Here is a 26,342-nt window from a genome sequence, read left to right as displayed (position 1 = left end):
AGAGGCTGACGTTTATAAGATGCACGGAATACCCATTAAGGGTTTTGATACCTTTTGTACATCAAGTTTTTGGCCATGACATGAATCTCTACTCAATGTGAATGAAGATGTGTGTAAAACAATTTACATGGAAATGTTTGAGCTTCATTAGTCGTCAAGTTTTTGAGAAAAAAAGGTGAAAATCACGTAGCAATATTTTCATGAGAGTCGCGTAAATCCGTTGATATATTGTTCGTGCCACCGAGACAAAACTATTTTCGTGAAACTGTTTTTCTCATTTCTCAACAAACTACAGCACCTCAGCAAGTAGTATTTCGAGGGAAGCTTTCTATCATCATTATCCTCAAACCGTAACAGTTTAATGTAAATATGTGGACGTTTGCGTTTTGGGTCGTACAAAAAAGTACTCCAAACTCTTTAAAAACAAAGTTATGGTTGGTTATGAAGAGCGTTCTCAAGATTGGAGGTGCCTTCGGTCAAGGTGTGTTATACTTACTCTAAGCACTCCCCTATCGTCCTCCTATACCAACAGAAACAGCTGCATAATCAGTGTGTGACCAACACACGGGACTACCTGATTTTATCCGTGTCTCATCGAGCATTTTGCACGGGGTGCTTGGCCCAGAAACCCCGCCTGGAGGAACCTGCTCTGTCAGGCCAGACTCATTATCGTGGTTTAGTGCGTGTTCCAAACGCCTTGCATTTATATACAGCCCCTGGGTCTTTCCTCCCCGTCAGAGGGAGAGAAAGAGAGACCGGTTTTCTGATATTCCCCCTTCCTTCATTTCACTCCAATGTGTCTGCCCAGCTTTTCTTTGAAGTTGTACGAAGATCAAGTTGGGTTTTTCTCTCCGACCCGGACCCATCTGCCCGGGAGTAGTTTAATGCCGTCCGCTCGGGCGTCAATCCCCCATGGATAGTCCCAGCTACAGCTCGGTGATGATGAATTCACAATCTGTGACACTCATTGTCTCTGTCTGCCACTTATTATTAATTTTGTTAAATTAATATTTCTTGAGGAAACAAAATCATGTTTGTTGTTTTTGTTTCCTTACAAAACGCATTGCTACCCTACAGGGGTGTTTTATGTTGTGCTGGGACCTTTCAGTGTTCGACCCTTTATTGTGGCTGTACCATAAGTTTGGAACACTCTCCCTAAAGATATTTATACATCTACATCCCTTCAGTGCTTCAAATTAAAGACATTATTTCTTCAAAAGTTTTTTCTAATTCAGTTTTAAGTTTTCTGGTAAATGTTCCATTAATTTCCTATTTGTGCGCCTTTGGTGCCTTTATTGACAGATATGCGCGGTATAAATATGATATAATTATTTATTTGTTTATTTTCTTAAACAAATGGTGAAATTAACTGTTAAAACTCAAAAAATCAGTGGACAAGCATGCAATTCCTCATTGAACATTATGAACAGTTGCGATGTGTGTGCCTCTATAATTCGCGTCGTGTCCGAGCGATTAAGAGCACCGAATTCAAGCTGCTCCAGTGTTTCTGATCAACAGAGTGTGGGTTCGACTCCTGGTCAAGACACTTGTTTCCTTGAGCATAGATACGTCACCGTAGTTGCTTTGTGTTTCGGTTGTGACATTAAAGACACCGGGCACCTTTGGTAATTGTCAAAGACCATTTTTCTCACTTGGTGTATCTCAACAATCATGCACAAATTAACAAACCTGTGAAAATTCGGACTCATTGGTCGCCTTGATATTGATGCCACGAGGTCTCTTATGCAAATCAAATATTTTACTGAGAAATTATTTCTTTCTCCAAAACTACATTATTGCAGAGGAGGCCGTTTCTCACAATGTTTTGCTTGTTGCCAAGTAAGTTGTTATGCTAACAATTATTTTGAGTAATTACAACTAGTGTCCAGGGGTCGATTTCTCAAAGAGTAGGACTAGTCCTAACTTAGGACTTGTCCTAGGAGATATACAAATTGCATGGATAGTCCTAAGTTAGGACGAGTAACTGGTCCTAAGTCGAGATAAGACTAGTCCTAACTCTTTGTGAAATCCACCCCCGGTGCTTTTAAGTCACGGGTCCTATGAAATTAGGCCCTGGTCAGAGGTTGCATATTTTTTAAGAAGCTATTACGAGATCAGGTTCAAATTAGTCCTCTCATATATCTGGCAAAGAATGTGCAACTTTTAAAATCGTACAGTGGAAGACTATTGATAGAAAGAGAAAACAAACACATAGAACATGTACGGCTTGTTCAGAACTCAACAAACATTATTTCGGTGGGTAATGTCATAATAGTGTTGTGTCCACCATATCTCCAAACGGCTTATTATAGAGATTAAATGAGTGTACTTTTGGGGGGAAATAATGTTAGACCCCATCTCAAAATGTTGCTCTCAAAACAATGTTCACATCTGCCTGTGGTGTAAGCGAAGCGGGAAATGGGTTAATAGAATTTCTTACGCTGGATGAAACCCGCAATAAAAGCGACGGTTATTTAAAAAAAGATGATTCGAAAGAAACTACTTTTTGATGCATGCTCGATGTGATGAGTGCATCAAAACAACGCTCTGCCCGCCCTCGTCCTTAATGGAAAGCCGGGCCAAGTCGGCACTGTTTGATTTTAGAACATTTTCTTTTCGTCATTAAAGAGAATCGGATGCCGAATATACAAGTCGGGAAAATAATATCAGGGGGGATAGAATTAGGCAGTTAAACGTAAACTGTGGCGGTACATTAGTGGGGGAGAGAGAGAGAGGGAGAACTCTCGCCTGAATGATCGTTGATTTTTCCTGTTTTTTTTTTTTTTTGTGCGGATGTTTTTGACTTCTGGTCGGTGAATTACTAACAGCAGCGCGCCTGTGTTGTTGGTTGGTTGGGGGGGTTTGTGGACGGGCCGCGCCGCGCACCTTCTCAACCAACATCTGGCGGGTCTTTTTCCACTTTGAGACGGCACGTCTGGCCACCGTCGGTCGGTGGAGGGTTGCCCCAGTTTCCGTTCGTAAGAGTCAAGTTCTGTGCCTGGTGTTCTATCATTTTGGCATGACGGGGTTGCCATTTCAACTCCACATGTACCATATTTAAAACATTATGGTAATATGGAGTTGACTTTTGACAATTTAAGTCCACGTGTACTTATATCCACCGAATTATACGGGCGAGAGCTATAAAGCACTGGGAAACCATTTGTGAAATCTGTACACTGTTTTAAGTTTTTGCTGTAAGTTTTGAATGTTATCATTTTGTTTGTAGCATTGCTTAGAGTTCTCGAAAGGCCTATCAGTGGGTTTGGATTTCAAGTACAGAAATGGTTGTATCATGTTAACAAAGTACTTCGTGAGCTATGTAGAGTCGGGTTGCTAGACCATGGTATATAGCCATCTTGTTTTTCTTCTGTTCAAAACGAACGTAACAAAACCGAGGTTTGAGTGACATTAGTCTGGCTCATCTTCTATTGATACAAATCAATAGTAATAATTGTTATTGTTTATTTGAATGCGATCAAAACATGATTAGATTGAACTTGAAACTTTTGACTTTTGTATCTCTCAAGCAGGCCTGCCAAGGGGGGGGGGGGGGGGTCGGGGGTAGCGACGATGGTGGACATACAACCCCCCCCCTCTCAAATCCCCAACCAAACCCTTGCAGTAACATCCCCACAAATAATCTTCCATAAACTATGATTCAAACGGGATGGGAGTAAAGTGACTGGCGATTATCGTGCAATTAAGGCATCATTACCCGCCAGTAAAACTGCCCGGGGTGATCTGCGGCTGTACGTACGGGCCTCGGCGGGCCCCGGCAGCGGGCCGCGTGCCGAGCAGACACGGGCATCGTGCCCACGAAACTATAACACGCGCCGCGCTGCTGGGGTTCCCCCAAAAGTCAGGTTTATTATTTTTTTTCTCCTCTTCCTAGACCTTGTTTACCCGCGCACTGCGGTGGCCGGTTTAATTTATGGCCCATCAGTGAGAGGAAATAGTGCCTGGATAAGTACTTAAAACCTGAAGAGTGAGAGGGGACTCAGCACACCAGAGAAACGCAACTCCGGATTCAGTGTTCTGATCTGAAAATCTGTCAAACCATTCACATTATATAGATAGGTAGATGAACATACATCTTGAATATGGATTTCTCGATAGGTCAGTGCTCGAAATACGAACGAGAAAATAATGGGTTAAAGAAGAAGAAGAGAAAGAAACAACGGGGTCGTCATACGAACAAAATGAACGGCACATTAAATTCCACTTTGGGGCTGTTGATAAATCAATAGGTGGAATGTATGTTACTTTCAAAGTAGGGGGACGCATGGCCTCTGGTTGATGTTTCAATTAGTGCCTGCGGTGTTTTGGGACCATGACATGAAATGTACATTGTATATGCACGTGTGTTTGTTGACGGTAAAAACAGAACAAAATGTGCAGAAGCCTTGAGAGCTTATAAGATGTTCATTTTGCATATTAGCGAAGGAAGTTTGCAGAGAGAATTCTTGCTAAGTAAAAATACATTACCAGTAAAACTGCCCTATGTATCGTTGCAACTGGTGCTAGTCGTTTTTCTAAGCAAGATTTACATGGCGACGTTTTCTGCTTAGCAGTTTTAAGTTGGGTTCGTGTCTGATTTTGTATAGACACAACATCAGTTCAGCAGAAACTGTGATTTGTGGAAAATCGGTCAAAAAAGTACACATGAATTTGTACTTTTGCTGATTTTCCATAACCTTTGAGTTTCTGGTAGGCTACTCAGCATCGTTTAGTGCTAAGCACATTTGTATAAGCGCATTTGTCCTTTAGAAGCTTTTTGAAGTTGGATCCTGTTCTTCGAAAGGCAATTATGTGAAACGTTTATTTACAACACTTCAAAAACCAAGAGAAAAACGATTTCGTTTTTTAAAAACTTCTGCCACATATTTTTTTTATTGGTGTTGTGTAACAAAGTAACAAATAAAGCAAAATAAAAACTTAATTTCCAATCAGAGACAAAATCAGTGTTTTTATATATTAATTTATCATTGTTTACTACCCACGTTAAGACACGGTTCTTAGGCACTCTCTGTCTTCAAATCAAATTAGTAGTAAATAATTGGTAGAAAATCGCCCATACACGAATAATTCGTGTAGTTTCACCGAGATATATAAGAACAGTTGGTCGCTAATAACAGAATTACCCACACACCAGTGCATATGTCACCACATCCCGCACGAGAGAGAAGAAGAAAAAAAAACCGACTGCACGCAGACACAAAAAAACGACCGAATTTATTTTATTGCAATGTCCTTCGCTCGGCAAATCCCCACTAATTTTGAAGCGCTTAAATATCACATCCTCGGTGACAACCCGGTGTTTCTTCATACGCTCTCGTCTTCATTTCGAGGTGGAAACTGATATTGCGTCGGGGTCGGACCCCGCTGGTTAGCCAGTGAAAATTTATTGCATTTCCGACAGGGGGTGGGATCGCTGGGTTATAGAGAGAGAGAGAGTCAGAAAATATAATAAAAAAAAGTATGTGATCCATCCTACTCCATCCTACTCGTGGAGAGACAACTCTTCTGTAAAACCCCCCGGTGGAAAAACAGACGTCAAGCGAGACCAGGCCGTGATGTTTTTTTTTTTTTAGTTTATACTTTTACCTTGGACAAGGCCGAGCGACCATAACGCTGACACACCGAGAGTTTTTTTTATGGACCCTCATCATCGACTCAGAGGGAACGGGGTTGCCCGCAGCGATGGGCCGGCCGATAAACGCGGGCAAAAAACAAGACGGTCTTCGTAGTAAAGAGAAGCCCGTTATAATAATCCGTATAGCAGAGGATCAAATGTCTCGTAGGTTTTTTTTTTTGGTGCAGATTTTCAGAGACAGTTGGATTTGAGATGTGCCTGCCACATGGTCTGAGACAAAAGAGTGAATTAGCGAGCTATAATTATTAATGGCATATTATTGTATGAGAGAGAAGGGATCCGTCTACCACTGGAGGACCTTTACCTCTCATTATCACCTCATTGCGACATAATGAAAACAGCATCAGCTGTAACCATTAACGCCAGCCAAACACTCACTCAACAACTCCTAGATGTTTCTGGAAATGGCTTTAGTGGTTGGTATCTGTTCCTTGCTCTATGGTATACTCGAACAAAAGATATAGACTGATGTCTGACATATCACTTAAATAATATAGCACCAACGCAAGACAACTGGAAAATTAATTAAAACCCATTTCTTCAGCGTTTAGAATTTATATTTCTCATGAATTTAGCCACTTTTGTAACCCAGGGGGTCGATTTCACAATGAGTTAGGACTAGTCCTAACTTAGGACTAGTCCTAACTTAGGACTAGTCCTAACTTAGGACTAGTCCCTAGTGGATATACAAAATGTATGGGTAGTCCTAAGTTAGGACGAGTAACTCGTCCTAACTCTTGATAAGACTAGTCCCAACTCTTTGTGAAATCGTCCTCTGTCCGCATAAAATTTCGCTTAGCACATGAACAATTTGTCTTAAACAGGAAATGGTTACCAGCAAACTTGTTCTTTTATTTAGGATCTATACTTTCATAAATTAAGCCGATTATTATTGCTTGTTTTTTTTTAACGTCTTCAAACGTATTATTTATTTTAGCATGTTTTTAGAATGTACAACGGATTCACACGATTCTCCTGAAAATATTGCTCTGTGCTTTTCACTTTTGTTCTCAAAAACTTGACAACTAATGACACTGAAACTTCTACATGAAAATTATACAACATCTTCATTCACAGGTCTACAAAAGGTAACAAAGCCCTTTAATGTAACCGCCTGAAGAAGAAAAAGCATAATATAAGGGGTAAGCATGGGGCTAGTCTAGTATTTATTATACGTGTCGTTCTGAAAGAATACGAAGAAGAAATAACAACTTAGACATATCTAGATTGAACGGCGCTGTAGAAATGCTGTATAATAACCGACTTCTTCTGGTGAAATAGTTACTCCTCACTTAAAACTTACATAGTGTCACTGTGTGTACTATTAACGGCAGTTGTGTTCTCATTCCCACTCGGGAAATAATGACTCGCCATCGAGGTGACAAAAAATTGACCGAGAGTCGAGAAGTACCCCCCCCCCCTCTCTCTCTCACTTGATGTAGACCAGCGCGGCAAAAAAAGAAAAGAGGAAAAGCTATGGAGGTGAAATGTTTATCAACACGATATCTATATGACACGTCGAGGCAGCATTGCCTCTCTTCTTCTTTCATTTCTCTGTGAAGTGATTCTTGTTATTTATGACCCTTGAATCGTTGGCTCTAGGCCCCGGGTTCGTCACGGTGCTCTGCCCCGGTGATGGGATACGCAAACCAAGCTCGACGCGCGGGACTAATGAACAACGAATTAGCGAGATAATTCTGTCCTCTGACAGGCCCTTTTTGATTTCCCTTGGGGTAGGAGAAGAGAAAACTGCGGTATTTCTTGCTCACTGCAAGAGAGGGACACGGCCATCATCAACTCCGAGGCGCTGTAGCTGACTAACACATCGTTGCGGAGGGGACAAGTTTTTTTCTTCTTCTCCTTTCCTCGATCCCCGCTGTTTTTCTCATTTGTCCAGCAGTCATCCAACCTTCGCTCACAAGAAGAAGGCATCAGTATCCGATATCCAATTTATACGTTACACCATCATCAAATTCTACTTTGACATCCAAATATTTATCCTGATACTCATCTCGTTATAGAAAAATTGTATAATAATTCTGTGAGTTATGACCCATTTAAAATCGTGTGTTGATTTGTAATATTATACATGCGGAGGAAAATTTTAGTTGTATGATTTGTTATTCGCATTATTAGGAGATAGTTTATATTAGGTTTATTTGTTAAATTTAATTGTCTTTGCTTTTAAAAGTGATTTCGTCAATTAGGATATTGTAAATCAACAATGGTTGTATCACATTTCCCTCCAAAATCATCCATCTTGAAATAATGACAGAACAGTTCAAACAAAGAGCAGACTGAGACTGCAGTTCAAAATGAGAAATGAGTACATTTGTCAACAGGTCATTAGGGTCGCAACAAAATGGCAGCCGCGTGCATCGATGGTTTGGCCGTGCGCTCAGGCGGAGTCAAAATAGCGGCTACGGCTATACAGCTACGGCTTTACGGCTAAGGTTGGATCACCATGCATTAAGTATAAGACGTTCTTAGCAACACCCGTAGCAACACTCGTAGCCGTATAGCTGTAGCCGCCGATTCGAACACTGCCTCATTTTAAGCAAGGGCACCAGACTCTTTCACGACACCCATTATACGAATTCTGAATTCGTCGAAGAAATTCACAATTTTTATACGATTCGCAGTCTGGTCCCAATTGCAGACTACTGATTCTGGCGGTGGATGTAGTATTCCCCTGAATTTAGCTTTGTTTCTACCATTTCCCCTGCATTTGTATACCAATATTCAACAAAGTCGCTTGTAAGTTGAATGGCAATGCTCGGTCCGTGCGAAATCGCTCCAATCGGAAACGGAGGTATTTTCAAAACCGCCCTCTGTTGTCACGCCTCGTTGACTCTTTTGTTGTTTAATAGCAAGCAGGCAGGGAGCCAGACTTTGACCACCCTATAACCATCCAATCAAAAACACCCCACAAGATTTTGTTTGTAAGAGGGTCCATCATTGGTCAAGAAGTATAGTAAGGAAACTACCACTGACCAATTGCATGAACCGAGAGCAAGTTCGGGTTGCGACTAGACTTGACTAGACCAACTATAAAGCTAACCAGAAACCATACAGCACATGGAAATTGACTATATGAACCATGCACTTGAGCATGTTCGACTATGGTCAATTCGAGAGCTACGTCACAGTTTCTGGTCAAGAGGGTTTAGCCTAGTCGCTCATCTGAACTTGCTTCTACCTAAACATTGCCGAACAAAACATTAACGGGAATAGTTTTTACTCTAAGGATAACTCCGGTCAGAGTTGAAAGAAAAACAACTCTTAAATTCTCAGCACCCCCAGCAACAATTCCTCAACCTTAACCCCCAACAAGTGGTTGCGTGTCGTGTTACAAGTTTAACATGGACATGTTTCCCCCGGTCCGTCCATGGTCCCGGTGGACCACCCTCACCTTTTCAGGTACGACGCGTCCGAGGCGGCAATTCCGCCAGCCCGCCCCATCGCACAGCATTTCGCGCTCGCTGAGTACAGCGTGCAGGACATTTTCTGCCTCCGTGGGTGCTTAACGTTTACTGATGCATAGAGAATTTCAACGTGCACAACCATTAACGGCAGGGGAGAGAATACTGTACCCATGCATCTAAAAACGAAACAAAAAATACCATCCTGATAAAAATCATATTTTTGGAATTTTTTTGCAGCAAAGAGAACGAATTATTCTCACTTTATCTGGAAAATGTTATTATTCAATAAGATTTCTTATTCTACGTTTCTTGGCCTTATTACTGAAACTGACATTCCATATATGGACAAGATCTTCACTTCCCTTAGTTACGAAGTACATTGTACCTCAAACATTCCTACTGCCATCTTATGACCCTTTTGAAACTAAGGTTTGTGCACTAAGGCTCCGTCAGTTGTTTTGAAGATGTGTGCCTTCCTTACGGGGCTTCAATCAGGCAGACGGAGCCTAAAGTCAAGCCCAAGCCGCGGTTTCGAAAAGACAAGCTATGACGCCTAATTTTGTTGTTAACATGGATTGGTTTCACAGGCTGTATAATATGAAGAAGGAAAATATCTGTCGTGTGCCCTGTGTCCAATATAGTAATACTACCCGTCTTACCATATCAAAGGAAGCACCAGACTACATAGTCCACTTCCAGCCTCGCTGTCGTCACGTATATTTGAATGGGGATACGACGCCTAAAACAAAATGGCCGCACTGCAATTATTTATGTGTTTCGTATTCCCTCTGAGTCAAGACTTGGATAATGAACACGCGGAAGTTACGCCTCATTACTTTTGCAAGTTGAATAATATTAAGAAAGTGATGACAATTTTGTGCAAATTGTATACCCCGCATCTTGAAAATATGGGATGTAAAAAACTTGACAATGTTTATACAAAGATGAAACACCACAGACCAATATAAAACCGTGTTAACTTTAACTTTATAATATTATAATACTGAATGTAGTGTTTGATTATATTTCCGTCTTTAATTAACAATATTTCACCGTATCTTGAAGACTATTATTACGTCCAAATGGACCTTCTTGATGGGTCTTATGTCTGCTGTTTCCGAATAGTTATGACACTGTGCCGTCTCATGTCCTGACTAGCTCGGCCCAATGATGCGTGGAGGACACGCTCTGCTGGGGCTTCGATACATGTCCCTCTAGCTTCATCATCTTTTTTTTTTCTCGTCTTCTTTTTTTTGGGGCCTGTGTTTCAGTCACGATTGAGAGCGGCCAGATGCCAGGGAATCTTCCCCCCGCACATCGACGATGTGACTCCCATGCTCGGGGAGAGGGACGGAGAGGGGGAGATGGGGAAAAACCACGACGGCTCTTGCGTGATTTTTTCAAATTTTATTTTTTATTTTTTATATAATAAATATGTTGGTTTCTTTTGCCCAAATCAGCCCATTATAATGGAAGAGACAAGTGCAAGCTTTGAATATAAGGTTGTCAGCTTTTAGTCCCTTGATTTCGGTGGGTTTCTTAAAAGCTGGAGTTTCACATGTCCGGCTGGTCAGGTTGGTGTAGTGTGTCTTTCCTCGCCTTCCACCTCAGGGACCCTGGTTCGAGTCCTACCTCGAGGCACAATGTAAACTGGGTTTTCAGTCCGGACTGTGTTGGTTTTCCCTGGAACAATTCACTGAGGTTCTCTTCCCACATCTAAGACTAAAACTTCTTCATTGTCTTCTCTCTTCTCGTTTGCTCGTTGAGAATATATCCAAATCCCCAAAAGTCTCGAGTTTGTTCCCTTGCACATTATGATTCGGTCAAATTGATACAGAAACATTTTATTGTAAACGAAACTTAGTTACGTCTTGGTGTTTGTAAGGGCGTTATTTCAGTCTAGCGTCTTTCACTTTTGATGTTTTTTTAAAAGCATATTTCATATGGGTTTTGTGCTCAAAAGTATAACAAAAATATTGTTTCCTTTAAACTGAAGTCTTCGCTGTTCACTCCCTGTATACGTATATGAGGGAGCCATTCTGATCTTCTGTTGAAAGAAGGTTTTGGGGTTGAAAATCTTGATTCGCAAGCCTTAGCTAGGCGAGGCCTTGTTTGGACACAATACTTGCACAAATGTGTGTTGTTAGCTTAGGCCTGGCTTACCAATTGCTGTGACATATTTTAGCTTATAGGTATGGTTTGTGACGTAGTGGATTCTCGTAGGGCCATTGACCGAATCATATACCTTAACGATGAGGTGAGGCTTTAAAAAGCTCAAAACGAAATCTCGTTTTTAAAAGGGCGATATATAAAACGAAATAGCAAAAAAAAAATAGACTGAAACATCGTCGACATGGAACAGTCGTCGGTTAGATTTTTTGTTTAAGAGTTTTTTTTAATATTATTTCTACCCTCTAAGGATCCCGGCATGGATGCGCCTTGGAAATATTGTCCACACCTGAGTGACTTCCTTTAATATTTGATGCCTGACATGTTACTTGGCCAAGCTTATTAGTTTGCCTCCGATCACCGGCAGACGGACAGGGTCGTGTGTAACTGGGGCCGAGGCCCGGCCCTGCCTGCTGGCCGTACGGACCGCCGTGGTCTGCGATCTCTGCCCCGGTGAACCCTACTGACTCCGGGGAACGATTGTTTTCTTCTTTAACAAAATATTGCCATCCTATAAAAAAAAACAAGATTTTGTTTTGAGGATTCCCCCTTTTGAATCGATTTAGAAAAAAACTAAATTTGCCATTGAAACGCATGACGACAGTGGCAATGTTGATGTGTACAGAAAAAAACCAATTGCCTACGGGGAACGGGAAAGGTTGTTGGCAAAGGTTGTTGGTTTGTTAAAAGGGGGGGGGGGGGGGGTTGGGGGTGGTTAAAGCCCGGGGCAAAGTATGAGTTAAATCATCTTATTAAATAATGATGATGATCTTTAAGATCATATGTTCACATAGGGAAGTCGCGTTTGGGACGGGATCATGCGAGACTGTTTTTTTTCTGTTTATGTTTTTTTTTTTCACAGCTCTTCAATCCAGAATAGGAGGTTTACGTTTCAGTCAACGCTTTGACCACTTCCGTAATTTTGAACAAAAACTACATTGCGAACAAAAACTACATTGCGTACCTTAATATGTTTTTCTCATATGAAATTTACAAAGAAAATGAGAGAGAGTGGAAGAGGTGTTACCACAAGTAGTTGGTGCAACGCAGACCAATGTTATACATTGTGTAGAAGGAAATAATATATTCATAATATACTTTTAATCACATTCTATCAGTATATAAATATTATATAGTTGTTACTGGTTCTGTGAAATAATATATATTAATAACACTTAAAACATTATCTTAATACCAACAATATTATATCAATATACAATATATAATTAAAAAAACACACAGTACTTATAATAATATCGCATAGTTGTACATTGTAGCTTTTTAAACTATAGTTGTAACTTTTTGTTTTATTCGCGCCTCCGAACGTTTCTTCACTGACAAATCTGTACAATAGTGGAATATGTCACCTGTTAGACAGTGTTCCCCAAGGTTCATGCTTTGGTCCTAAAAAAAAAAACTCTCAGCTGGTACCCGCACAGAGATGCGCGTCTCGCCCGCACCTTCCCGTAAATCAATACACTGACTGTTATGTAAGGCAAGTAAACTGCAACTGGTTTACCGATTGGCTAATGTACCCAAGTTAGTGCCAGCACATAATAGAGAGCCAAATAATATGAACAGTTTGTGTGCCATGAACAAAGATAAGGGACAAGTATTGTTTATTATTATGTTATCTAAGTTACGGCTTCGGAGTTACACACGGTCCTTTTGTTCTAATGTAAGTGAAAGAGGTTTGACCATCAATATAGTCTAGAGTTGTTTTGTGCTTTGTTTTTTTTCATATAAAGTAAGTTGTTGTCGTCGTCTTCGTGTTGTTGTTGATGTTGTTGTTGTTGTTGTTGTTGTTGTTGTTGTTGTTGTTGTTGTTGTTGTTGTTATTACCTTTGTGTTTAACTTATTTAAATAAACATATGGTACGTACAACTCTATTATATATGCTTCAAGAACAGCAACAAGAACAACAAAAACAACAACAACGACGACGACTACAACAACATCAACAACAACAACAACAAATGCCCTCCCCCCCCCAAAAAAAAAAAAGGAACAACAAAAAAACTGACGCCGAAATGCTCTTGCAATACAGAAATGTATACGCTGGCATGGGCTATTAAGAATAACCTCGCTGAAAACAATGCAAATTACGTACATGCATGTAATAGGCCTACATAATGAGGGGCTATAAAAATGCAACTGGAAATTGTTGAATGTGCGTTGTTTTGTGTGACTGAAAAACCCTTTATCCGAAGAAAGACATAATGTTAAAACCAAGGCCGTTTGTACTTCCATAAAAGTGCCAGTTGTCAGTTTGCACTATGGCGTAGAAGAAAAAAAACCTAGAAAAATCGGTTATTGTTTGATGGGCAGTATAGAAGAAGCAGCACAAAAATTACGGACGCCAAAGCTTCTTTTGTGATAAAAAATAACTACATCTCTACACATAAGTAAGAAGACAATTCTGGTGTTCTATATGCGGCAGGGTGTTACCCCCCCCCCCCCTCCTCCCACAGTGTGTCTTATTCATTCACAGGAATTATTCACAAGATATTATGGGGTGGGTGGCCTACTTCTGTACAAGAAGAAAAGGGTGTGTGTGAGCTGCTTAATGGTTTAAAGTAACTTGGAAACGAGGGGTGCAGCATCCTTTGCTCAAATCAGGCGAGGTGTTTGTCGTACACGATGAACTTACGCAACCCCAAGGAAAGTATTGTTTGGTTGAAAACAAACAGCAACAAGCAACAAACAACAACCAACACTACATCCAAAAATAAACAAAACTGTAAACAAACATTGGTAATTTGAAGACGCGCTTGCTAGGAAGATGCGTTAATTGAAAAAAATGGGATGGAATGAATTTACTCTTCAAAAAATAAAAAAGTCCCCAAACCCGAAAGACTTTCACAAAAATTTGAGCTATTTTCCTTGAATGAAAAAAAGGAGGTCAGGATTGTGTCATCTTTATAAGAGACATATTTCCATGATATTTTAATATCATCAACCTCTTTCCGCGGTGGAGGTTTTCCCGGTATAGTATGACGTGTACTTTTACATGATTCATATGATGCATTAACGCGGACTAGTTCGACCCCCATCTGTCCACGCTTCTTCATGAGGAAGGGGAGTTTTTTAATGAACGAAGTTGAAGGCAATTCAGGTATCCGTTTTTTCCTTCTTCTCTTCAAAAACTCAAGGAGCCCATCTCCGCTCTGTCTTAGAGAGCTGGTCGAATACTTTGGGCAAATCTCTGGAGGATTTTCACCTCTCTAATTAAGTTCTTATTAATTGCAGTTTTGGTATTTCCGTTGGCGGTTTAATAAATATTGGTCGTGTATGTGTATATACACGGGTTGGAATTCCTCAATTTGTACTGGTATATAAAAAGGGCCGTAAAAAGCGTGATGGGTTTACCACATACGGGAGGTTGACGGGGCTGTTGTGTGCACACAGTCACATAGCCAGGTCACCACGCCCATTCCTGCCGCATCAGCCAATCGCCTGTGGCCCTGTGCGCTGCGCCTCCAGGGCGACTATTCCTCTTGTTATTTAAATACCACCCTAATGGATTGGTCCGTGGTTTACGCGCGTACGTACCGTGGCTTGTAGGTGACCAATAGGAGCCGTCGTATCACTGACAGTTCGGCGTGATAAGGAGTTGAGACTTGCAATAGAGCCAGATAGATAGGGTTTGGCACGCACCACTAACCCGGTAAATAGTTATCACTTCGTTTCCTGTACAAGTTGTTTCATCAAAAAAAGTCAGTGTTTAGACCCCATCAAAAAGCCAGAACTGTGTACACCTTAGGGTCCATGTCAACGAAACCCACTCATTGTAAACTCACTAGTCTGAGATCGTCTAGTAGTAGTAGTGGCTGCTTGTATACACGACGTACCAACGCATAGGACTTTGGGTGTTTGCTTTTCGAGAGCACGGCGGCTGAACGTCGGCGGACCATAACTTCACGAGCCGTTGCGGCTCATAGACCCTCGTCCGTGTCCCCTGATACTTGAAAACTCACACAATATTTTTTTTCAATTGTTCAATTCTTCCTCGGTCTTCGTTTTTGAATTCCTGCGGATAGAGGACCTCCACACTGGAAAGACCTTATTCAATTTTGCTGTGGATTTTCGTCCTTTTTGACAAACTCAAACATAAACTCCGGACTCTGTTGCCGTTGCCGTGGAACACCCTGAACCGATTCGGCGCCGCCATTGACGGCGAGAGACAAGTGCGAAACTTGGCTCCAGTCATCGAATGTTTACCAGACCATAGTCAGGCCGTAAAACTCTACTGACTGTAACATCTCGCTCGGTGATTATCGAATAGTAACCGGATTGTTTTGATTTGATTGTTGTAATGTCAACAATGATGGATCTGCATCGGAGGGCGCATCAAATGCCACACGGATCATGTAAGCACAAACCTTTTTGTAAAAATCATTATGTAATACTTATTTTATTGTCATTCTAATGTAATACAAAAACAGGAGTCATTTAGTATTTGCTGGTCCGTAATTTCCTTCACCATTTCATTATTTACGAAAACTCAGTGGTGTAAGGTAATAGCCTAATTGGTAACTCTGAAATCTCCGTCATATTTACTGTCCGTGCATTGGGTCGGTATAGCAACACTTAAGCAAACATAACAACGTGCCTTATCTTGATTCAAAGACAGTATTCAAACCCGGAAGCCGCGTGCATTTTTACTCAAAACAGACCAATGATGTACCTTCTCCAAAGTCAAAATAAAAGAGAAAGTAACGATTTGTCTATAATGTAGAAATTCAGATTGTGATAACAAAACAGTTGGTTAAGAGCTCAGCATTGCCACGTTGGAATGTTACAGTACATCTAACAGTTTACGTTTTAATTACCCTTACAGAAACACTTCTTCAAAAAAGTGTTAAAAAACAAACTTATTGGCATAAAGACTAATTATTATGTACTCATGTCTTCAATTTTAACAATGTTTGTTGAAAACAATACACGCATGGTAAATGGATGTATTATTGCATTTCAAACGAAATGACGTGACGATTTAATCAAACCTGTGTTTTATGAGATATTAAACGAATCATCCATTTCACGAAGCACTTAACAGGCGCGAGCAAAGTGACACAAATTACCGGCAAATGAGTTACTTATAATTAATGTGTATTTATTGGTAAGAACCGTTTGATGTTTCTTGTTTGAAGGGTCTGTTTACGGTTGGTTTTTGGAACCTGCCGAATATTTCAATCCTATATAAAGTTTAGATACATACAATTTAACTGACACATGAACATTTCATTTCAAAAGATGGATGCGTTTTTGAGATACCGCCTAAAATCCGGAGTATATGTCTACGGTGGAAGAATAATCTCTGGGAATACACATACTTTGGAAACGTTACCGTCAAAGGGTAAACGTTTGGTAATTACTCAAAACAAATATTAACTTAAAAACTGACTTGGTAACTTGGAGAGCTGTTGGTAGTGTAAAACATTGAGAGAAAAGGCTCCCTCTGAAGTAGCATAGATTTTGAGAAAGAGGTAATTTCTCACTAAAATAATAAAAGACTTCTAGCCAGAAGTCTTTTAGTCCTATCTGAAAGCACACAGAATCGTCCAACAAGGGTGTTTTTCTCTCGTCATTTTCTAGTAAAAACTGCGATGACCAATTTAGCTTAAATTTTCACAGGTTTGTTATGTTATGCTTATGTTTGGATACACCAAGTGAGAAGACTGCCGTCGATTTCACAAAACTCTTCCTAACTTAAGACTAATCTTAGGACTTAGGACGAGTCCCAACCCTGCACTGTAGCATGCAGACCTTAAGATTAATCATAAGTTAGGAAGAGTTACTCGTCCTAATTCGAGATAAAAGACGAGTCCTAACTCTTTGTGAAATCGACGGCTGGTCTTTGACAATTACCAAACGTGTACCTTCCCTTTAACGCTTCTTTTATTAAATATTGGGGATAAACACTCGTATATTGTTTCCATTAAACCATTTATTTCGAAGTGAAACGTTTCTCAAGATACTTTATACTGTCCAAATCTGCTGCACTTCTTGTCACGTTGCTTTTAATTGACATTAATTTCCAGACCCTTTAAGCCCGTTTGTCAAATCGCCTTATAATACAATTACCTATGGTTTTTCTTGAGGACTCTTTCAACTATTTGTCTTTATCTCTGAATTATTACACACATACAAACTGATCCAAATTGTTTTCAGAGGGAATTTTAAACTCATGTCATTTGAACAGTGCGCATGACAACTGTATTTGTACTTAGTGTTGTTTGTTTTACCAACATTGGCAGAAAGCCTTTTTTTTTAAAGTCTAAGATAAGTAACAGGTCATTACTGAACGTAACAACTCAAGTCTCAAGTCATTATTTTGCAAGTCCAATTCAACTCACAAGTCAAAAAAAAAAAAAAAGTGACTCGAGTTCAAGTCACATGACTTGAGTCAACAACTCTGCCAACACATGTATTAAACATGTGGATGTGTACGATTTATGAGTGTAACCGGGTAGATTTTCAGGCTTTGTAGGTTTTTTTTCTCGTAATTCTGTACACACGGAGAACCATGTTTGTTTATAAATTTGCTGCTGTGTATTGCAACTGTTGAGATGGCTGCGTATACAAAATAGCAAGACCCATTATCACAATAAATTATCATCGATTTTCTATGATATTTATTTCTGTTTTTGTTTGGAACTCACAGGGGCCGATTTCACAAAGAGTTAAGATTGATCTTTACTGTGGATCCACATCTTATTTGCTAAGCAAAGTGTGATGTCACAATACAAATTCACTATGGTGCTTATTGCCAACTTATCTCAAAATGAACTTTAGGACTTTGTGAAATCGAGCCATCTCTCTAAAAGATGGTGGCATTGTAATCATGAAATATAATTCCTTTCAAGTTATAAACGGTTCAACCAATGGTTTCTTGATGTTGGTTGAAAGCATGGACGGGTTTAGTTTGGGAGTTTGATGTCAAACTGTATACACTTTACAGTTCATGTCGTGTAATGAGGTTGCTGGGGGCTCAGAAACAAGTGTTAAATGCAACAGTGTCCATACATATATGATGATGTATGCTGTGGTTTAAAATCATTAAGTAAAACAACCACTAACAGGACAATTGACTGAGTTGTTATTATTATGATTTATATTAATTAGATTAGATTTTGAACATGATATGGTCATGTATTTTCAACACTTTTTTTCATGACCCATGACGATTAAGTTTTGATGATTCTGATAGTTATTGTGTTATTTTGTTTATTATAAAACAAAGTATAAGCTAATAAATTAAGTATTGCTGAGATTAAACTTGACTTCCTGGCACTTAAATTCGAAATAAACCAAATTGCAAGCAGGCGTAAAACTGATTTTCAAATAGTTTCATAGTAAAGTCCTTTTGGCAGATCATTATTTTTAATAACGCAATATCCGTTAACGGTACATCCGGTACCAACTCTAGCGAGACGCAATCCGTTTTATTGCAACTTTACCCAATTAATTCTCCACAGTTGTTGGCTATTTTATATGAATCGATCACCGCTGTTCATAAAAAACCCCATAATGATGCTGTTTTTTTCCCGGGGAAGGATGTTTTTCAGCGCGTGCTCGGCGTTACTTCCGACGGTTGATTTTGTACGTTTTACCCGTGCGGTGTCGCGGCTTGACACGCTGGCTGCTCCACTGACCTCGTTGTTGTCGTATACACGTCGCCAGTGGTGCCCATCCAATGTATAGTGAAGTATTTATTTATTATTTTCCCTGCATACGTTATCGTTAATTTCGGATGCACTTGAGTGCCATCACATAATTCGCTTCAGCAAACCGCGACAAATCGCAACGAAAGCAGAACATCAACTATTTATCAACATGATATCTCATGTTACAGCCTTCCATACAATCAGAAATTGTGACATTTTATTAAAAAAGAAAGAAAGAAGGAAATTCAGCTTATTATGACATAATTGCCAACATGACTTACTAGAAGTAAATAAAAAATGTAGATTTTCACCAAATCTGTGCATTAAAAAATACGAACAAAATATGTGAATTAGCAACACAGTAAAAGTTACACATTTTTAGAAACAAAACAGAGTTTTCCTAAAGTTATTTCCAACAATAGAATGTGCCAAATGATTAGGAAGTGTCTAGATTGGCAACCAACGTAAACAGAAACATGAAAACCTCCGACATTGCACACAAATTAGACAGCATAGAAATGACCAAACAATTATATAAATTGCTAATAATATCATAATTATGGTAGCTAATTATGTTCAGCGTTGCTTTATACTATCTCTTAATTTATGCAACAGCTGTTATTTTGTAAAGGATTTAGTTAAAAACGCGAAATTCTGCCTCAGGCTTTTGATAAACACACACTGTGTAAAATATTTCCTCGTATTATATCAACTTCACGAACACCCAAGTCAAGAATAAAATTACAAATGATAAACAAATTAAAAATACTTGGGACATTTTTTCAGTTTTAAGATTCATACATTAGATTCAAAGCGTCATAATCAACATCCTAACCAGTATTCTTTTACCAATTCTGTTGTTCCTTTAATTTGAAGAAATCTTCACGTGAATTGTTCCATGTGTATGCATAAAATTGTTTCTTCCTAAAAAAAATAAAAGTCTTAGCGTTTATTTTTGCGTACAGAAGTAGTTGTGACTAATGAAAACAGTGCAAAGAAATATATGAACTTCCATAATAAATAAGCTATTGCTTCTTTACCAACTCTGTTTTACTTTAATTTGATGAAATCTTCGCAGGAATTGTTTCATGTGTTTGAATAAAATGGTGCTTCCCACAAAAGACCAAAGTCTTAGCGCTTATTTCTGAATACAGAAGAAGTTGTGACTAATGAACACAATGCAAAGAAATTATGAACTTCATAATCAGTGAAACAAAACAAAATCTTTACCAATTATTCTCTTGCACCTTTAATTTGATGATATCTTCACAGAAATTGTTCCATATGTTTAAATACCTTCCACAAAAGACAACGTCTTAGCGTTTATGTTTCAATACACAGTTGTGACTAATGAACACAATGCAAGGAAATATACCCACAATCCGAATGATATTATCGGCAGTTTGGTATAATTGGTGCCGAATTCGTCTGCAGCTCATTTGCGTGCCTGACATCTGTTCGGGGTATCACATAACACACGTAGAGCCCGACAGACTCGACATGGATCGCCATGCCATATTGTTTTAGAGCCATTTTTTTTCTTCTTTTAACCCTGGCCGTAGAGTCTTTGACTGAGTGACTGATAGTGTAATATATAATTATAGCTGGATAATTGGAATCCAATTTGAATTTGACTTTTGATGTTGTCATTTTTGTTTCTATAAAGCACAATTTCTTTTAGAGAACTTTATAGACATTTTTCCCGCGTAAATGTATACGGCGGATTTGTGTTACACACAGACGTGCTGCGATGTTGATTGTATTGTTTAGATACCAAATAAGCATCCCCATGATTTAAAACAAACCCAAAACAAACATGTGTGCACAGAACCACAATTTTATAACTCGATCAAAAATACAAAGAGTTAAATAAATAAAAATATTTCTTTCCTTCAAACGAATAGGGATGTGATGTTGATGGTATTGTTATACCTAAATGTTAAAGAATGAAAAACACCACTTTTTACATTTCGAGTTCTCCCCAAATGGCTATTTAAAAAGAGTGGTGATAATTATTACTCCGTTGAAGGGGTTTCAGTCCATAAAGTGAAAAAACACTCAAAAAGATGCAAACTTCAATCTAAAAGAGTGAAAGACCACTCAAAAAGAGTTGTCCCTCAATGGCTCTTCAAAGAGTGTCTTTTCACTATTTTGCATTTAAAAGGGCATAATATTTGCATAAAACCACAATTTTTACAAAAATATCCATATAAAAAGTGCAAAGAATTATTAAAGGCAGTTGACACTATTGGTAATTACTCAAAATAATGATTGGCATAAAACCTTTCTTGGTGACGAGTAATGGGGAGAGGTTGATGGTATAAAACATTGTGGGAAACAGCTCCCTCTGAAGTGCAATAGTTATGGAGAAAGAAGTAATTTTCCACGAATTTGATTTCGAGACCCCAAGTTTAGAACTTGAGGTCTCGAAATCATCTAAACGCACACAACTTCGTGTGACCAGGGTGACAAGGGTTCTTCTTTCATTTTTATCTCGCAACTTTGATGACCGATTGAGCTCAAATTTTCACAGGTTTCTTATTTTATGCATATGTTGAGATACACCAACTGTGAAGGCTAGTTTTTGACAATTACCTTTAGTGTCCACTGCCTTTAAATAAATATTATTTGTTTTTTTGTTACACATCCACCTACAGCACAAATTGACGGCAATAACTGGATGAGTAGGAAACGAGAAGAAATGTTCAGTTTTGAAGGTAAAAACAACCCCAATGGGGGACAACCTCCCAATGGGGGGAAACCCCCAATGGGGGAAAACCCCCAATCCACAATAATGCAAGGCTCTGGGTCTGAAGTGGGATTAGAACCGGGGTCCACAGAGGGTGAAAGGCAGGGAAAGAAACCACTTTGATCAAATTATGTGTAATATTATGTTGTTGTTGTTGTTGTTGTTGTTGTTGTTTTTTTGGAAGGGGGGTCAGAATTAAAGGAACACGTTTCCTTGGATCGGACGAGTTGGTCTATAAAAAGCGTTTGTAACCGTTTTTTATAAAATGCATATGGTTCGAAAGATGTTTTAAAAGTAGAATACAATGATCCACACAAGTTTGCCTCGAAGTTGCGTGGTTTTCCTTTTACTGTGCGAACTAACACGGTCGGCCATTTATGGGAGTCAAAAATTTGACTCCCTTAAATGGCCGACCGTGTTAGTCGACGAGGTAAAACAAAAACCACGCAATTTCGAGGCATGTTTGTGTGGATCATTGTATTTTACTTTTACAACATCTTTCTGCCCATATGCATTTTTTTTAAAACGGTTACAAACGCTTTTCAAAGACCAGCTCGACAGATCCAAGGCAACGTGTTCCTTTAATGTAATTTGTTTGATGAAAACAGAGACACTGGGTTGAAAGGTCAACCATACAAAACGTGTCTCTATTAGAATAAAAAATAGCTGGTGCACAACCTATCAGCTGTTACTATTAATTATATATAGTGTGTACAAATTGACATCGTATATATATATAGAGAGAGAGCTCATATTTTTTGCGATGCTTATTATATTTATTATAATTACAGAATAAATTCCAACAATTTCTATCGAAACTAATTATGAACGTCAATACTTCAATGCTAAAAGGGCAGTCGCTTTTTAGGCGCTGACACCGTATAATATATTTGATGCAAATATTCTAAATAGCGATTTTTGCATGTTGTTAAGGAGCGTATGTAAATAACAAATTCACGGTGATTGCAAGGTTTAACGTTGTGTTTTTTAAAGAGAATGTTGAGTAGTGTTCCTATCTTCATGCATCAGTACTTAACACGTTAACATGTGTCGTTAAAACTCCACTTTAGAATAATAGTTGGTAGAGGATACCCCCTTTAAATCAAATACATTTGCTGGTATGATTATGTACAAGAGGGAAAAGCACAGCACCGGGGAATCAAATTCTTGATACATTTTTGAGAATAAATTATGTTGTTTTTAAGCTCAAATAATTCGCACAGTAATGACTAGAGGTTAAAGTTCAGGACATTGGGCTAGTTCCACTCTACAAATTCTGCCCATGAATAACTTAATCGTCCATGACGTTCACAACAATCTTTGCAGTTCAGTCAAAAACTGACGTAACAATCCAGCCGCCATCTTTAACGAAGCAACGTGCACGCATGATCATTAGATAGAAGGTCCTCGCAATGACCAGGCACCTTTATCAGCTTCAATGCTGTTCTCAACACCGTCTATTGGGTGGTCAACATAGGGGCTACTGTTTGTTTGCGGATCAAAGGTGAATACAATCTATGGACATTTTTTCTTCACTTTTACGCAACTGCGCTTCGCGCACTCACATTAACCAAACCCTTTCGAAGCAATTTTAAGCTGAAAAAGCAGCAATACGATACATGGAGCAGGCAACCAGTTACGAGCAATGCAAATTTCACGTTAATTTCATGTAGAAGGGTAACCTACTTATTCAAAACATACTTATTTGGTGCTAATATGTTTGCTGCAAACAAATAGATAATGGCCTTGACGTTTCTACATTAAAACACGGTCTTTCTCGAAGGCTAGATTTTGTTGTTATAAACGTTCAGAAGCTTCAGGCAAATTTCACAATTTGTGACTCTGTGACGATTTATTTGTTGGGGCCGTGGGGGGGGGGGGGGGGAGGAACAAGATAGCAGAATTAGTGCATTCAACTCAAGAGTGTGCTACAACCCAGGTTTTATGACGTCACACATGACCGAGCATATTTACACGCAGGAAAAATAAGCAACAATAAACACTCAAGGTTAAATTTTGTAGGGCAGAAAAAGGTTTCTGAAAATAAAACAGTTGGTATTGCAAATTTTATTTTCGGAGTTTGTTGTGAATTTATGTTCCAGGAAAATTGTGTTAAAGGTTATGATTATCAACCCGCATTTTCAAAAAGAAAAAATCGGTTGGGACTTTCTATATTTGTTGAATTTTTGCCAATTTACTGATGTGACTTCCAAGAAACATTTGTCACAATACTACTAGCCATTGTGTTAACTATTATTATGATAATAGTAATCTCATAACGCGTCATCACTGCATAAAAATGCTGCGGCACTTCAGACAAGAACAAAATGTGAAAATACTACAATTTAAATTTGTTTTAAAACTACATCTCATTATGTAACTCTAAACCGACATCCACTATTTGTCTGAATTATTTGAATTTTTTATAGAACATATTAGAAGGACACAGCTTGGGGGCGGAGTGAATCGGAAGCTATCAAATGGGGGGGGGGGTTGGGCACAGCCCGTAAAATATCAGAATCTCCCTTTTGTCAAGTCTAATTGCTTGAACTATGCTGGCCGTGTGTGTACATCCTTATGTACTTAACTTGCCCCTGTGTGTGTTCAAATCAATTGCGATCGACGTTAAATCATTCAATCCCGATTGTTAGCGGTTGACGGTGAAAGACGGTAAAAAAGAGAGTGAGAAATTAGAGCGGGAAGTTGTGTCCTCGCCACAGGATACGCGGGAAATGGCCCCTCATTTACAATGCTTATTACAAGACCGCCTTGTAATCCATCGAATTGAGAGTCGTTCAAACATGATTCCGTCAACCGGGCGGGGGAGCGTTGAACGGGGTTGATTGCTCCCCTCAAGTACTTGCTGAGTCCGGGGATCGATGGTAAAAACAGAAAGAAGAGGGGGGGGGGGGACTCTGCCAAGGTTCCGCCCTTAGGCACCATAGGAAGAATGAAAACTATAATTTGCTCTTGGATCATGATCTAAACCTAGCATGACAGTATTCCCTGTGATGAATCCCTGGGCGCATTATGCATGCAAGTTATAGGAGCTAGCGGTATCTGCCGCTCGTTGCATTGGGGTCCTCAGGGGAGAGGTTTTCATTGTTTGCTGTCGTTGTATTATGTATGGATACCCGGGATGCGCTGGATTTCCATGCTCCGGGGCGAATGGAGTGACTTCCATACCGGGGAGCGGTGTCGTTTTGCCCCCCGGGCGATCCATCCACGAAGCCCTCACGCTCTCTTTCTCTCTCTGGATACATCCCACACGTTACTGTAAATCGATCCGGGCAGACTGGGAGTTCCTATCCGTTTCCCCTTCTCTCCCTTCACCATCTTCTTTACCCCAACGGAAGGCCGTGAGAGATGTGCATGAAACCTCCCCCGTCTCTAGAGACACTCGCACGGCTCACGGGGAGGGCCCCGGGAGACCAACATGGGCACCGTGTAACGTTCCTTGCAGACGGCGTAGTGGGGACCTGTATCACGGTGTTGACATGGGGACCGTACTCCGGCCCGTCACTCTCAGCCTCGACATTTGGCCGGCAGGCTCGCTTCTCGTTTTTCGCTCCGAGCGGGGCTTAACTACAAACCCTTCACCCATTGGCGTCTCTCTCCCTCTTTATTTATTTGCTCAATTCTCGTTTCGCGTGTAGTGGTTTTTTATTTTTTGAAAGCTCAGCGGGATCTGTTTTCCTAATCCATAATTGGTAAATAATCTTTGGATGGAGTTAGTTAAGAACCCCCGGGGAAGGCCCGTTGCGAGTAGCCCATTATTTACATGCCGTTGTGTAACACCTGGCCGTAAAGCGATGTGTAAAAACCAGATATCTGAAACCAAATCAGACCAAGAATTCTCTCCTTCAGCGCTTAAACAAGTTTCTCTCGCTTCATCACTTCGTCACTCACAATTAAAATGCGTTATTTCACACAAAGACAAAAAAATGAGTCTATGTAAAACAAATTCCCCCAAAATAAAGTTGATTCATTTGTTTTCTATCAGTTTTCTGAGTGTCACTATTTGGTAAGGGTGTACGCAATGCATGACGTTGTTGTATAGTTCCCTGAATGCTCTCATGAGGGAAACAATTTGGGGCTTGTTGACACGCCACGGGTACCAGACTATGTATTTCACGTATACCGGACAAAGTGTGCGCAGTTAAGCAGGAAGGCAGTATGGTAACTGCGTGTGTGCTGTTTTCCATTGCGAGTTCTGTCATGCAGAGACTGGGCATACGACCTTAACTGTTCAGTATCGTATTTTTAGGAACGAAAGCCCTGACGATCATGGTTGTTTTAGCAACTTTTAGTTTACGTTTTGTATAATTGAAAAGTCTAGCCGTAAATGGGTAAGACCGTAAAATGGAAGATGAACAACAAATGCATATCGTTAAAACTGTGGTAAACGTGTAGGAAGCTCCAATGACAAAGTGGTTGGTTTGTTTACCTTTAAAAAAAATTAATTTCACCTTAATATTAATTTTTTCAATTTTCCATAACTTAATACCTTTAACATATATCATTTATTCACACAAGTACCAATCCTTCAGAGAAATATGAATGTCTGAAACACTCTAGTCCATGAAAGGAAAAAGAATGAAGACGATTATTTACCGTGTGGCTTACTCTGTGATGTGCAAACAGCAGAAACACTTTTTACTCTCACAAATCAT

At 39.6% G+C, this 26,342-nt stretch overlaps 1 protein-coding gene across 5 annotated transcripts in view; it reads left to right on the top strand.

The window, feature by feature from the left end:
* Nucleotides 1–26,342, top strand: part of LOC139953169 (paired box protein Pax-5-like) — a 60,038-nt gene that overhangs the window by 1,320 nt on the left and 32,376 nt on the right. For 2 of the 5 annotated variants that reach the window (XM_071952597.1, XM_071952601.1), the window contains exon 2: nt 21,578–21,637. The exons of 1 other annotated variant lie outside the window; for it this stretch is intronic. In XM_071952597.1, coding sequence (XP_071808698.1) covers nt 21,578–21,637 — 60 coding nt within the window. Of the gene's footprint in view, nt 1–14,907; nt 15,621–21,577; nt 21,638–26,342 lie in introns of those variants that run through there. 2 more of the 5 variants (XM_071952598.1, XM_071952600.1) reach the window with 2 other exon arrangements.

Source organism: Asterias amurensis, chromosome 21 (assembly GCF_032118995.1).
Source record: "Asterias amurensis chromosome 21, ASM3211899v1".
In the NCBI taxonomy this organism is placed as follows: domain Eukaryota; kingdom Metazoa; phylum Echinodermata; class Asteroidea; order Forcipulatida; family Asteriidae; genus Asterias; species Asterias amurensis.
Note: the sequence above shows the minus strand (reverse complement) of the source record. Positions and strands in the feature narration are given on the sequence as shown.